The sequence below is a fragment of the Mus musculus genome, chromosome 17 (assembly GCF_000001635.26).
Source record: "Mus musculus strain C57BL/6J chromosome 17, GRCm38.p6 C57BL/6J".
In the NCBI taxonomy this organism is placed as follows: domain Eukaryota; kingdom Metazoa; phylum Chordata; class Mammalia; order Rodentia; family Muridae; genus Mus; species Mus musculus.
In genome coordinates this window covers 84,658,174-84,673,087 of record NC_000083.6, presented here as the reverse complement: position 1 = coordinate 84,673,087, position 14,914 = coordinate 84,658,174, and the positions used below count along the sequence as shown (strand labels likewise).

Sequence of the window (14,914 nt, the reverse complement as noted above, 5' to 3'; positions counted from 1 at the left end):
CCAGGTTATTCAGAGTTAGGGCTACCACCACAAAAACCATTCACCCTGAACATCTCTTAAGAGTATCCTGTTTGTGTATCTGTGGTCCACTAGGGAAGAGGTTATGAAGGTGAGGTAGCCAGTCCTCTGCCTCCCCCAGCCTGGTTTGCTCATTCTCCCAACTTGACCAACCTTACCACTCACGTGCTCCTTCAAGAGGTCATTTTGCACCTGGATTCTTTCTTTACTCTGCATTAGAATAAACCTGCCTCTTCTGACGGCGCTTGGTCAGGAGACGATAAAAAAACCCTTGTCACTTCTTGGGCAGACATGGGATATAGTTAAAGCGTCTAAGGAGCTCAGCCAATTCCTGTCCAGCTACTGGCACTTCAGACCTTGTTTCTTCCTTCTGCTGTGCAAAGACCAGACCTCATTAATATTGCAAAGTGCCCTGGTATGAATCAGGGTTGGGCTAGGTAAACGTTAGCTACTTCCTTACCCTCCCTAAGCCTGCCTGCTAGCCCTGGTCTCTGTCAGTGTCCCAGGCATGGAGCCCAAGTAGTCCAAAGTACAAAGAGGCCTGATACGGTCTCTCTCCTATCTCCAGGTGTGCTCCAGAGCTGAGAGCTGGGTCGTCCCAGGTCAGGTTCTTTCTCCTGGGCTCAGGTTGAAAGCCAGTTTCCATGTGGCTACTTCTCACCACGCAGTTTGGATGGGGTACGGCGTCTCAATGAAGGACTGGTCAGAAACACTGAGGTTTAAGTACAGAGCATGCTGGGCAGTGGTTCAGATACCTGACCCTTCTTTGCCGGCAGAGGTCATGATGCTAGATGAGCCAACCACAGGACTGGACTGCATGACTGCAAATCAAATTGTCCTTCTCTTGGCTGAGCTGGCTCGCAGGGACCGAATTGTGATTGTCACCATCCACCAGCCTCGCTCTGAGCTCTTCCAAGTAAGGGAATGCACTGAACCCAATGGTAGGAGCATGGTGTCTTGAACCGGGAATGGCAGGGCAGGGTAAAGAGCACACGCCAGTAATGAGAGAACACAGGCTGATTTACACAGTACCAAAGGCATGCCAAGCATAGTCTATACACTAGCTCATTCAGGCCACCATCATTTAGTCCACAAAGCAATCCTGGGGTTAAGCATCCACATACACACTTGAAGGGAGAAAAGGGGACAAGTTAGAAATGACTTGAAATGGAGCCAGAATCACACAGTTGGTAAAATGCTGCCAGTGGCAGCTTGGAGAGATGGCTCAGTTGGTAATGTGCTTGCTCTGAGTTTGGACTCCCCATGACTGTAAAAGCTGGGCACTGAGGTGTTGGTACCCAGGGCAAGGGAGGCAGAGGCAGGAAGGTCTCTGGGGCTTGCTGGCCATTTTGTCTAGCTGAATCCCTAAGTTCAGTAAGGGACACTGTCTCAAACAAGATGGAGAGTAATTAAGCAAGACACATGATGTTGATGCGTGCATGTACACACACACACACACACACACACACACACACACACACACACACGGGGAGGGGAGGCACCTGGCAGTGGCATCATGACTTAGTTAGCCACCAAAGCCCCATTTCATCACCACATTATAGACTTTACCCCAAAGAAATTTCATTTGATACCCATGGCATCCTTTTAGTTAGCCAGTATTTGTTTGTTTGTCAATTGATAATGATTTAATATTTCAAAACCAAGCAACACACAAAACACTACTCTGGTTGCTTATGGCCACTCTCTCAGTGGCCCAAGTGTGATTGATTCTGGGACTCAGAGGCATATAACAACACCCATATATGGGAGTAACCCAGGCTTTGGAGCACACACTAACACCATCTATTGTCCAAGCAGCACTTCGACAAAATTGCCATCCTGACTTACGGAGAGTTGGTGTTCTGTGGCACCCCAGAGGAGATGCTTGGCTTCTTCAATAACTGTGGTTACCCCTGTCCTGAACATTCCAATCCCTTTGATTTTTACAGTAAGTGTATTCTTAAAAATGTTTACTAACATGGCTGTTTGGAAATATTTTTTAATTTTTTTTTTTAGTGTGTGTGTATGTGTGTGTGTGTATTCACTCCTGTGCCTACATGCACATTTGTGCTATAGTCTACATGTAGAGGTTGGCGGACAACCAACCGGAGAAGTTGGCTCTCTCCTTTTACGACATGGCTTCTAGGGATCAAAGTTAGGTCATCAGGCTTGGTTGCAATCGCCTTTACCTGCTGAGCCATCTTGCCAGCCCTAAATCTTCCTTATCTTTGATTTTGGCATGGATGACACCGGCTCTTCTAGGCTTTTGGTTTAGTGACTTTTGCTTATGCCTTTGTTTTGATATTCTCTTGTTTTTCAAGGAGTTAATTTGGCAGGTCAGTTAACCTGCCTCTACTGACTGAGCAGAGCATACGATGGGGCTTCTCTCGCAGACTGTCAGAGAAAAACTAGTCGCATTTTGGAATCCTCCCAGGCAGTTGTCATGGGATGCTCATGGCCTTTCTGGGTAGCTGTAGACATTCTAGTATACCAGACAGTCATTAGTGATAAGAGCTTCTCCATTGAGATAGGGTAAAGAGTGGCTGCTGAATCATGTATGATTGCCCATTGTGTGCTTGTGTGTGTGTGTGCATGTGTATTTAGAAACACATATGTTTTGGGGAAAACTTTTAGTGGACTTGACATCAGTGGACACCCAAAGCAGAGAGCGGGAAATAGAAACGTACAAGCGAGTACAGATGCTGGAATGTGCCTTCAAGGAATCTGACATCTATCACAAAATTCTGGAGAACATTGAAAGAGCACGATACCTGAAAACCTTACCCACGGTTCCTTTCAAAACAAAAGATCCTCCTGGGATGTTCGGCAAGCTTGGTGTCCTGCTGAGGTAAGAGCCTTGGAAACACAGCCAAGGGCTGTCTTAGCTCTTCACACTCATTTACAATGATGAAATAAAGGACCTGAAATGGTCTCGTTTGGTTTTCAGGCGAGTAACAAGAAACTTAATGAGGAATAAGCAGGCAGTGATTATGCGTCTCGTTCAGAATCTGATCATGGGCCTCTTCCTCATTTTCTACCTTCTCCGCGTCCAGAACAACACGCTAAAGGGCGCTGTGCAGGACCGCGTGGGGCTGCTCTATCAGCTTGTGGGTGCCACCCCATACACCGGCATGCTCAATGCTGTGAATCTGTGTAAGTGCCTGTGTGTGTGTGTGTGTGGGTGCAGCTCTCTCCCCCAAGGCTGTCTGCTCCAGATGTTGCCTTCCAAAAGCTCACCATTAGAAAGGAATTTCTCTAAGCTAAGCCTGCCCTTCCCTCAGTTCTCCAAGGAAAGGTGATTTACTGTAGGATCCCCTTGATGTGAGCTCACCAAATGGGCATCTCTGAGGGTTGAAGGACCCAGAAAACGCCAGGTGATGTGACACAGAATTTGAAAAGAGATTTTCAACATTTCACTCTTGTTAGAACAGGACTTTCAGTTGGCACAGACTCGGTTATCATGCTGGATCCTATTTTGGAAGCGCCAACACCTAATTTTTAAACCCAGAGGGGACCCAGAGGCAGCACTGTGCTGCCTGGCGCTATGGTTTGCCGCAGAATAGGCATTGGAGGAACTTCCAAAATGTAACACCAAGGGCAGGGAAGAGGGAAGACCGGTGCTTTGGAAAGTTGGCTGCAGACGGGGAGGAGGGTGATGGTTAAGCCTCTGCCTCTACCAGGCTTTTCCAGCTCCTGGGAAGCAATGTCCTGGCTGCTGTGGGGACCAGGATCCTGCAAGAGAGGACAAGTGACTCTGAGTCACTCACTCACACCCCCTTTCTGTGCGCTTTATTACTTCAGAGAGAAGAGAGCAAAGTGTGGGGTCTTTGCTACCACACTGCCCCCAGGTAGTATGTAGGTTTTTTGAGGTGGGAGCTTGTATTGTCTTTTCGTGATTCTGGCCACCATCTTGGCTGACGTCGAGTTCAGCCTGGGTAGCCTTCCCTCCCTCAGCGGTGCAGTGACTTACTGTTTCTCTTCTATGCCAGTTCCCATGCTGAGAGCCGTCAGCGACCAGGAGAGTCAGGATGGCCTGTATCATAAGTGGCAGATGCTGCTCGCCTACGTGCTACACGTCCTCCCCTTCAGCGTCATCGCCACGGTCATTTTCAGCAGTGTGTGTTATTGGTAAGGCGGTGTCCAGGGGCATTCGGATCCCCTGAGCCAGGTTCCTCGTGGGGTCACGGAGGTGATGGCCCACGTGTGATGCAGCTAGCTCCCCGGAGAACCGCTCCATCCTTGTCTATGCAATAACAGGGCACCCCCCCCCTGCCCCGAGGGCTGCCTGGGACCCAAGAGCAGCCAGCACGACTGTGTCATACTCTGAGGGTCTGGGCTACAGAAGAGGTGTTCACAAGAAGCTGGGACACAGGTGCCCGGGCTAGCTGGCCTCCCCAGGGCATAGCAGCCCCTCGGCCTGAAGCTTTGCTGATGGAGCTGCACATCACAGTTTGGTGGGTAGAGAGGGCTTCAGGGAAGACAATGGCTATGGGAAGAAGGCATTGGGAACCACATCACTTCTGCGGGTTTTGCTCTTTATCTCTTAGACCTTTATTGCTTAGAGCTTAGAATGGTTCCCCATCTGTCTCTGCCCTGTCTCTTCCCTATGTGGCTCTGCTGTAGGAAGCCACGGAGGACACAAGTGGACTTGTCCTGACTCCACTAGTGACAAGGGAGAGAGGACTCCGGGCAGGTCTCTGAGACACTGTCTCTCTTCACTGCCTGGTGTCCTCTGCAGGTGCTCCTAGCTGCAACCTCTGCAGTTCCCGTGCTATGCAACATGAACTGTGTATATAAGCTGCACGCATGCAAGTGTAAGACAACCAAGGGCGGGCAGGCTTAGGCTCTCAGGAGGCACTTTTACTCAGAGGACAGAGGTGAGGCACATGCACTATGAGCATGCTCAGTACCAGGACAGGTTGAAGGAGGGAAGGCATAACATGAGGAGGTCATTGGCCCATTGACATGTTCCAGAAGTCTAGAGCACAGTGGGTTGCAGTCTGGTTTACAGGGCGACAGGGCATGAGCTGACAGGAGCAGTGAGTATATGAGCTGGTACTGGTTAGGATGAAGAGGGACATTGGCTTAATCCTTATAAGTTCCTTGTATATTTCTTTCATCAAATTGTTGTCACCGGTGACAATGTGTCTTAAACTCTCATTAGGCTGAGAGTTTAAGACAAAGAGTAGTTGTCTTAGAATATGGTAAGGAAAACCATTAAAAATCTATTTGAGGACTTGAGGTGTAGCTCCATGAGAAGGCTCTCCTAGAGTCCAGAGTTAGATTCTCCAGCGCTGCAAACTTAGCACGCAGGCAAACAGATCATGAGTAGATGAACACTCCACCCAAAGTAGTTATGCCCAGTTATGTATACGGGAGTGTCAGAGCTGCATGGCACTGTGGGTGCAAGTGAACCTAGTCATGGAGGGAAACACACACACACACACACACACACACACACACACACACACCACACAAACCACACATACACACACACACCACACACCACACACACACACCACACACACACACACACACACACACACCACACACACACACACACACACACACACCACACATTACATACACACACTACACATACACACACCACACAAACCACATACACACACACACACACCACACACACACACACACACACACTACACAAACCACATACACACACATACCACACACACACACACCACACACACACACATGCACACACTACACACACACACACCACACAAACCACACACACACACCACACACACACACACCACACAAACCACACACACACACATACCACACACACACACACTACACATACACACACACCACACAAACCACATACAAACACACACACTACACATACACACACACCACACAAGCCACATACAAACACACCACATACACACACACACACACACCACACACACACACCACACACACCACACACACACCACACAAACCACACACACACCACACACACACACACACACACCACACACACACACACACACACACTACACAAACCACATACACACACATACCACACACACCACACACACACCACACAAACCACACACACACCACACACACACACACACACACCACACACACACACACACACACACTACACAAACCACATACACACACATACCACACACACACACCACACACACACTACACACACACATACACACACACACACACACACACACACACACACACACCACACAAACCACACATACACACACACACACACACCACACAAACCACACACACACACACCACACACACACACACTACACATACACACACACCACACAAACCACATACAAACACACCACACACACACACACACACACCACACACACCACACACACGCACACACTACACACACACACACCACACAAGCCACACACACACCACACACACACACACACACACACCACACACACACAAACCACATACACACACATACCACATACACACCACACACACACACATACACACATGCACACATACATACACACAGAGACAGACAGACACAGACAGACACAGAGAGAAAGTGAAATACAGATAGATAGATAGATAGATAGATAGATAGATAGATACATAGATAGATACATAGATAGATACATAGATACATAGATATATACATAAATAGATGATAGGCAGACATGATAGGTGATAGACAGATACATAGATAAATAAATAGATGATAGATAGATAGGCAGACAGAAATTCATATAACAGAAGGTAAGTTCTCTTTCTGAGAATGGAGAAGAGAGTGAGATTGGGGCACCGAGAGAGAAAGTAACTTAAATACAGGTTTATGCACCATGATGATCTTCCCCTGGACCCCAAGATGTAAAGAGAAAACCTTAGGGGATCCCAAAGCCAGCTAAGGCAAAATAGCGACGTGGAAGAGCGGATCCAGTTGGCACAGCAAGGCCATGGTGACTTCTGACCCCTGAAGTGGGCAGGGTTCCTAGGACAGAGGTATAGAGGGGAGCAAGCACAGGAGTCAGAGAGGCCTGGGGGCGAGGGGCAGAGGCCAGGCTTGAAAACGTCAGGCTGAATTTTTGCAAGTGGAAGATTCTGATCACTGTCGAGCGAGCGAGTGGCTGAGGTTAGGCAGTGGAGACCAGCTGACCAGGAGCCACTTCCGTGTCAAGGAAGTTAAAAGACTGAGGGAAAACGCTGGGGTGGAGACTGATCCTTGCCCTCACTATAAAACTGTCAAAGGCAGCAGACTGTTTTAAGAACCACAAGACAGAGAAGAAAATTAACGTAATAAAAAACCATGGTGATTTGAGCAAGGGAAAGGAGACCCTTCAAGGCTGGCGGGGAGGCTGCACATTGCAGATCAAACATGCATTTGGTTTGTTTGTTTGTTTTGTTTTCTTTCCTTTGCTCTACAAACAGACTGATGGGCCCCCAAGTCTAATGAGAGTTTAAAACACACTATCAGGGCTGGGGATGTGGCTCAGTTGATAGAGCATTTGCCTAAGTTGCACGAAGCCTTGGGTTCAATAGCACAGCATAAAAATTGGCTGCCACGACAATCCAAAAGTTCAACTTTCTTGGGTGGAATCCGTACAAAGACACACTGTCGCCGGTGAGAGTAAGTTGATGAAAGACGAGGAAAGTGCACAGACGTAGGTTAGCTTGTTTCCAAAAATAGGAAGGTCAAATCAAGGCTCTTAGAATAAATGACACTACAGAGATGGAGTGGGAGGGTAATGTGTGGATGGTGAGCGACTGCATGCTGGCAATGATCCTACAGAATAGGGATGGGGTCAGGGCGGCACGGTGGGGGAGCCCTGGGCGTTGGGGTAGGAATGGCAGGAAGACCACAGTTATTTATGAAGAGACCAGGAGAGTTCAACAGCCCTGCACACGCCTGCCTGGGAGGCTGTTGTCTAAGCAATTTAATATTTTACCGTGAGAGCTCAAGGAGCTGTAACAAGCAATGCACACTGAGTTGAAGGCAATAGAAGCAACTGTGGTAATAAGTAGGTAAAATGTCGGCTTTGTTCCTATGAGGGCTGGCAAAGGGGACTGTGGCTCCCCCTGCTAATTCCACCTCCCACCAGCCAGCAAGGGGTAGTCACGGGAGGCAAATATGGTCCTTGTCTTAAATGATAGTGTGTGGGGAGAAAACTAAAGACCTCATGTTTTTCTAGGACTCTGGGCTTGTATCCTGAAGTTGCCAGATTTGGATATTTCTCTGCTGCTCTTTTGGCCCCTCACTTAATTGGAGAATTTCTAACACTTGTGCTGCTTGGTATAGTCCAAAACCCTAATATTGTCAACAGTATAGTGGCTCTGCTCAGCATCTCTGGGCTGCTTATTGGATCTGGATTTATCAGGTAAGAAGAAATGATTGGAGCGATTTCTGTCTGGCAGGATGTACGGACAAGGATCACCTAACAATGACTGTCATCGAGCAAAGCCAGGGAGCTCAGTGACACTGCTTAGACTCAGCGCTTGTAGTCTGGGATGGCTCTACCACTTGCCAACCATTATTGCCTCAGGCTTTGAACTGTTCAGTTTGCTAGAAAGATGTCTTCTCGGTAGAAATCAGGACACAACCACGTAAGCACGTTACTGCTGTGCCTCACGTGTAACCGCTAGGAAAACAAAAGACACAAAGCAATCTGGATTCTCTAGGAGACTCTCAGCCCAATTTACAGCCAAACTGTGCACTTTAGCTCACATCTAACCGGTACAAGTAACGCTCAATTCCCATTTTAAACATTTTTATTTTTATTTCATGTGTGTGCTCGAGGGCCTGCATGTATGTATATGCACCATGTATGTGTTGGTGCCTATAAAGGCCCGAAGAAGGCAGAAGATCCCCTGAAACTGGAGTTAGAGATGGTCATGAGCCACCGTGTGGGTGGTAGGAACTGAACTCAGGACCTCTGCAAGAGCAGCTGAGTGCTCTCACACAGTTAAGCCATCTCTTCAGAACCCTGTACACTAGTGAAGGGGATGTGGCTGACCTGGCTAATCCCCCGTCCTCGCACTAGCCAGCAAGAAGGCAAGCATGTGTGCTCTGGAATTAAAATCAGTCAAGTAAGGAAAGAGCCAACAGGATAAAGAGCTATTCAAGGGAGAACAAAGATTAGTGGACACGTGCCAAAGGTCAACACTGAAATTCTCTGGATGATATTTAATTTCTCATTGCATTTTACTGTATAATTTTCCTATCATATACCATTTTATAACCAAGAGCACACACATGCAATGCACATATGTTTTACAATTAGTCACAGAAAGGGTCTAAAGATGTAGAGTGTTAAATCTGTCCAGGCAACACTACATGTGGGATCCAGTAGGGAGCCCTAAGGGAATGGTGATGGCTTTGTTTACTTAGCTTAAAGGGCTGGTGCGGTGCTCAGAGAGAAAAAGGCTTTCTGCAAGCAGGAGGACCTGAGTGTGGGCTCCCCACATCCACACAAAAGTCATGGCCTGTAGCCCCAGCAGAGACAGAGGGATTGCTGAACCAGCCTGGCCCCCAAATCACAACCTTCAGGTTCTGTAGGAGACCCTGTCTCACTGGACCTGATGGAGACAGACAGAGAAGAATACATGACATCTTCTTCTGGGCTCCTATGTGTGCTCATGAGCACACAAATACACACATGAGAACACACATACACATGAGCACACACATACACACACAAGCATGCACATACACATGAGCACACAAATACACACATGAGAACATACACATGAGCACACACATACACACATGAGCACACACATATACACATGAGCACACACATACACACACAAGCATGCACATACACATGAGCACACAAATACACACATGAGAACACACACACGAGCACACACATACACACAGGAGCACACACATATACACATGAGCACACACAAGCATGCACATACACATGAGCACCCACATACACACATGAGCACACACATACACACATGAGCACACACATGTACACATGAGCACACACATACACACACAAGCATGCACATACACATGAGCACACAAATACACACATGAGAACACACACACGAGCACACACATACACACAGGAGCACACACATATACACATGAGCACACACAAGCATGCACATACACATGAGCACCCACATACACACATGAGCACACACATACACACATGAGCACACAAGCATGCACATACACACACAAGCATGCACACATACATGAGCACACACATACACACACAAGCATGCACATACACACACAAGCATGCACATACACACATAAGCATGCACACACTCACATACAAATACAAACACACCATACACACACAAATACAAACACACATATACACACAATACAAACACACATAAACAGAGAAATACACACACACATACATGCTCACAAATATAAACATACACATACACACACACTCACAAATACAAACACACACACAAATATAAACACTCACACACAAATACATACACACACATACACACACGCACATACTCACACACACACAAATATAAACACTCACACACAAATACATACACATACACACATACACACACACACACACACACACACCATTAAGGCCATCTTACACTGCATCCTTTCTTTAATATTGAAGACTGCCGGTCTTGAGAGCAGCAGCATGTACCATTCATCACCACAGTCTTCCTTAGTGAGCAGCGCAGGACCTAGAGCCAATTAAGTTTGCAAAAGTCACTGGTTAGACTGAACAAAGAAGTGAACGACTTTCTTTGGGCTGTACACAGGGGTCAGGTGCAGGCTGTGTGGGTTTCCTTCCTGATATCAAGTATATGTGCACACGGGGCACGTGTCTTGTGCTCAGCTCGGTGCACAGGGAGAGATGAGGGCACACTCCTGACCTCAAAGCAGCAGTACACAGCAGGGCAGGCCCCAGAGGGCAGTCCCTCTGGGGCCACCACCCTGTCCAGGTCTTTGCATCTCATAGTTGGTCTTTTGCCATAGCTTGCTCCCCCTTCTTTGCTGCCTCAGTCACACCCTCCTCATTCTGCCTGTTGGTGCTGCATCCACTTCCTTAAAACACCCTGATTGTTTTCATGGTTCTTCAGGGTCAACTCATTTCAAGGCCACTTCCCACCCTCGCTCGGTCTAGGGGCACTGTGGGGCTGACAGGCCTGTGCTTAGGCCATCTGCCTCCTTATGTTTTCCTTCTCCTCTGTAATTTCTTCCCCATCTACCCTTCCCAGCCCACAGTTCCTCATCTTGGAAAGCTGCCAGTAGCTCCAAGTCAAGGGTCTGGGGGAACCACCTGGGTATAGGAGAGACAACAAACATGAACCGTAAGGGTGAGGTGGACATGTGGCATTGGTTGTTGGTGTGCTCTTGTATACTATTGTACCATTGAGGGTGTGCAGTCGATGTGCCCAACTGCATGGTGAGTTCTTTAGGGATAGGATACTTAAAAATATCCCAAAGTGCCGGGCAGTGGAGCAGGCCTTTAACGCCTTTAACCCCAGCACTTGGGAGGCAGAGGCAGGTCCATCTCTGCAAAGTTTGAGGCCAGCCTGGTCTACAGAGCGAGTTCCAGGACAGCCAGGGCCACACAGAGAAACCCTGTCTTGAAAAAACTAAAACAACAACAACAACAAGAATTCCTGAGCACCTAGGATTAGAGTCTCATAAAGAGAAATTATTTAATATATATTTATGATTGTTTTACTTGTGTGAATGTCTGTGTATCACATGTGTGTCGATGCCTAAGGAAGTCAGAAGAGTCTGTTGCACCCTCTGCAACTGGAGTTACAAGTGGCTGTGGGCCACCATGTAGGTGCTGGATTTGAACCTAGGTCCTCTACAAGAGCAAAAACTGCTCCAAACTCTTGAGCCATCTCACAGGTCCCATAATAGATGGTTACTGATAGAAACCATACAGTGCTCCAAGAGGGGATCAGTATTAGCGGGAAGTTCCTCCTGAGACAGAGTGGAAAGGAGCTTGCTTCACAGGATAAAGAAAGGAACAAGGGGCAGGAACACCCAGTCAATCTCAAACCCGAGAGAGAGCCTCTGCTTGCAGGCTCAGCTTTTCCCCTTGTATTTTGGTGGTGGTGGTTTGTTTTGTTGAAACAGGGTGTGTGTGTGTGTGTGTGTGTGTGTGTGTGTGTGTGTGTGTAGCCCTGGCTGTCCTGAGCTTAACACTGAAGACCAGGCTGCCCTCGAACTCACAGAGATCCGCCTGTCTCTACATCCCAAGTGCTGAGGTTATAAGGTGTGCTTCGCCACAGCCCAACTCCTTATACTCCTTATATTCTGGTTCTTGAATCACCCTTAGGACCTTCAGATCTCTGCTTAGTCAGATGATGTTGTGTGTGCTAGGTGTATGATTTCTTGCATGTTTATTTAAGTAATGGAGAGAGAGAGAGAGAGAGAGAGAGAGACAGAGATAAAGAGATAAAGAGAGACAGAGACAGAAAGAACAAGCCAACAGCCATTAGGTCTCTACTGAGATGGGCTGCCAGGTAGATGCCAACACCACGCTGACTGACATGGAGGGGTGACTGGGATCTAGGTGGGAGTAAAGCTCACCAAGAGTGTGAACAGTCTAGTTCTACATGGTGTGAGTCTCACAAACACACATGTTATACCACAACGCCAAAATGTCAGCAGTTGTTTCTGGGTAGTGGTATTTACTTACAGTTTTCCATGTTATTTGACGATTTTACAGTAAGGATCACTTTTACCATAGAAATGGAAGATTATATTTAGATTAGAAAACATAAAGACTTCTTTTTTTTCATTTAGTAAAACTATTTCCTAGAACCTATTGAATTTTCTTCCTCTTTTTCTCTTTTTCTTAAGAAACATACAAGAAATGCCCATTCCTTTAAAAATCCTGGGTTATTTTACATTCCAAAAATACTGTTGTGAGATTCTCGTGGTCAATGAGTTTTACGGCCTGAACTTCACTTGTGGTAAGTGTTCTATTTTACAATATTGTTTTGCATGCTACTCTAACTAAGCTGAGACCCGGGCTCTCTGACTGGGCTGGGCTGGCTGGACACCAAGAGTTAGGGATGGTTGACTTTCCAGTGCTGGGATTACATGTGTCACCACGCCCAGCGTTTTGTGGGTGCACACCAAACTCAGGTCTTCTTGCTTCTGTGGCTTGACTAAGTTATCATCCTAAGCTTCTGAAATATTGTGTTTTCATAATAAAGGTTTTTTTAAAAAATATTTTTTATTACATATTTTCCTCAATTACATTTCCAATGCTATCCCAAAAGTCCCCCATACCCTCCCCCCCCACTTCCCTACCCCCCAATTTCCATTTTTTTGGCCCTGGCGTTCCCCTGTACTGGGGCATATACAGTTTGCGTGTCCAATGGGCCTCTCTTTCCAGTGATGGCCGACTAGGCCATCTTTTGATACTTATGCAGCTAGAGTCAAGAGCTCCGGGGTACTGGTTAGTTCATAATGTTGTTCCACCTATAGGGTTGCAGATCCCATAATAAAGGTATTTTAAACCTGAAAACCCACCATTTTCTCTGATTTAAGGCATTTTAAAAAGATAATTTATTTCACCTGGGAATGTTTGCCTCTGTGTGTGTCTGTGTGCACGCTGTGTGAGTGCCTAGAGGCTGGCGGAGGCTGGAAGAGGGAGGCCGATCCCTTGGAACTGGAGTTCCAGACAGTCGTAAGCAGCTGAGTGAAATCTGGGAAGCAAACCCATGTCCTCTACACGAGTGGACAGTGCTCTTTCTTCAGCCGTCTCTACAGCCACACCCCACTCTCTCTTGTTTTTCAAAGGAAACTATTCAGAGGTCAACTTTAGTCTCCTGTCAGTAGTCAATAGCTTCCGGGCACTTTGATATTCTTATAAAGTGACAGGCCCACGTAATTGCTAGTATATTCTAGATAGGCTCATTTCTTATCTGCTGAGCACACCAAAGCAAGCTAATGTGGCCTCTGTCCCCCAAGATGTGCGTAGATTACAGATGAGTAAACCCATTTTTTATGACAAAAGTCAGCCTCCGATCTCATGACCGCGTGGGCACTGAGAACACAAGTCCCTTGGCCACTGTAAATCCCAGTGCCTGGCAGAGTTCAGTGGTTAAAAATCTTCAACTAACAACGCAGGTAACTTCAGGGCATTTGATGGTAGGTGAAGACCAGGAAGAGGATAATGAATCTAAAATACAAGCAAATGGTTTTCCATCTCCACAAAGCCAGGGCCCCTCCCCTGCCAGGCTCACGTCTGCTTCATTGCACTGTTAACTCTGGGTTCTCCGAACACTGTGTGTCTTTCATGAAGAGGGCTACTTAGAGGTCTGAGCACTTTCTTAACATCAGGGAAACATTTGTGAGTGGATAACCTGAAGCCCGGGAGAGCTGACACTGCCTTTTCCTTGCAGGTGGATCCAACACCTCTATGCTAAATCACCCGATGTGCGCCATCACCCAAGGGGTCCAGTTCATCGAGAAAACCTGCCCAGGTGCTACATCCAGATTCACGGCAAACTTCCTCATCTTATATGGGTTTATCCCAGCTCTGGTCATCCTAGGAATAGTGATTTTTAAAGTCAGGGACTACCTGATTAGCAGATAGTTAAGATGACAGGCAGGAAAGGGTTAATGGGCAGGCACGCCCACTGTGGAGCACAGAGAAGTACTGTCTACAACCATCAGGATTCCATCTGCGACCCTTGTGTCTGACCCTTGTGTCTATCCGGAGCCCCAAGGGCAACGAGAACTCACAGCCCTCTGCTATTCCAGCTTGTGGGGCAATGTGGTGCTTGGACATTGTGACTGAACTGGTCCAATAATGTAAATAATAATAATTCATAAACCTACAGGACATTAGCTTGACTATGTGTTTTTTTTCTAGTCACAGAAAAATAAACCCATTTAAAAATTATGTTT

The 14,914-nt window shown here is 47.0% G+C and overlaps 1 protein-coding gene across 1 annotated transcript in view; it reads left to right on the top strand.

Annotated features, from left to right (window-relative positions):
* Window positions 1-14,914, top strand: part of Abcg5 (ATP binding cassette subfamily G member 5) — a 24,838-nt gene extending 9,924 nt beyond the window's left edge. The window contains exons 6-13 of the mRNA NM_031884.2: window positions 795-934; window positions 1,837-1,966; window positions 2,653-2,866; window positions 2,966-3,171; window positions 4,008-4,146; window positions 8,211-8,396; window positions 12,854-12,966; window positions 14,407-14,914. Coding sequence (NP_114090.1) covers window positions 795-934; window positions 1,837-1,966; window positions 2,653-2,866; window positions 2,966-3,171; window positions 4,008-4,146; window positions 8,211-8,396; window positions 12,854-12,966; window positions 14,407-14,600 — 1,322 coding nt within the window. The 3' untranslated portion in view covers window positions 14,601-14,914. The remainder of the gene's footprint in view (window positions 1-794; window positions 935-1,836; window positions 1,967-2,652; window positions 2,867-2,965; window positions 3,172-4,007; window positions 4,147-8,210; window positions 8,397-12,853; window positions 12,967-14,406) is intronic.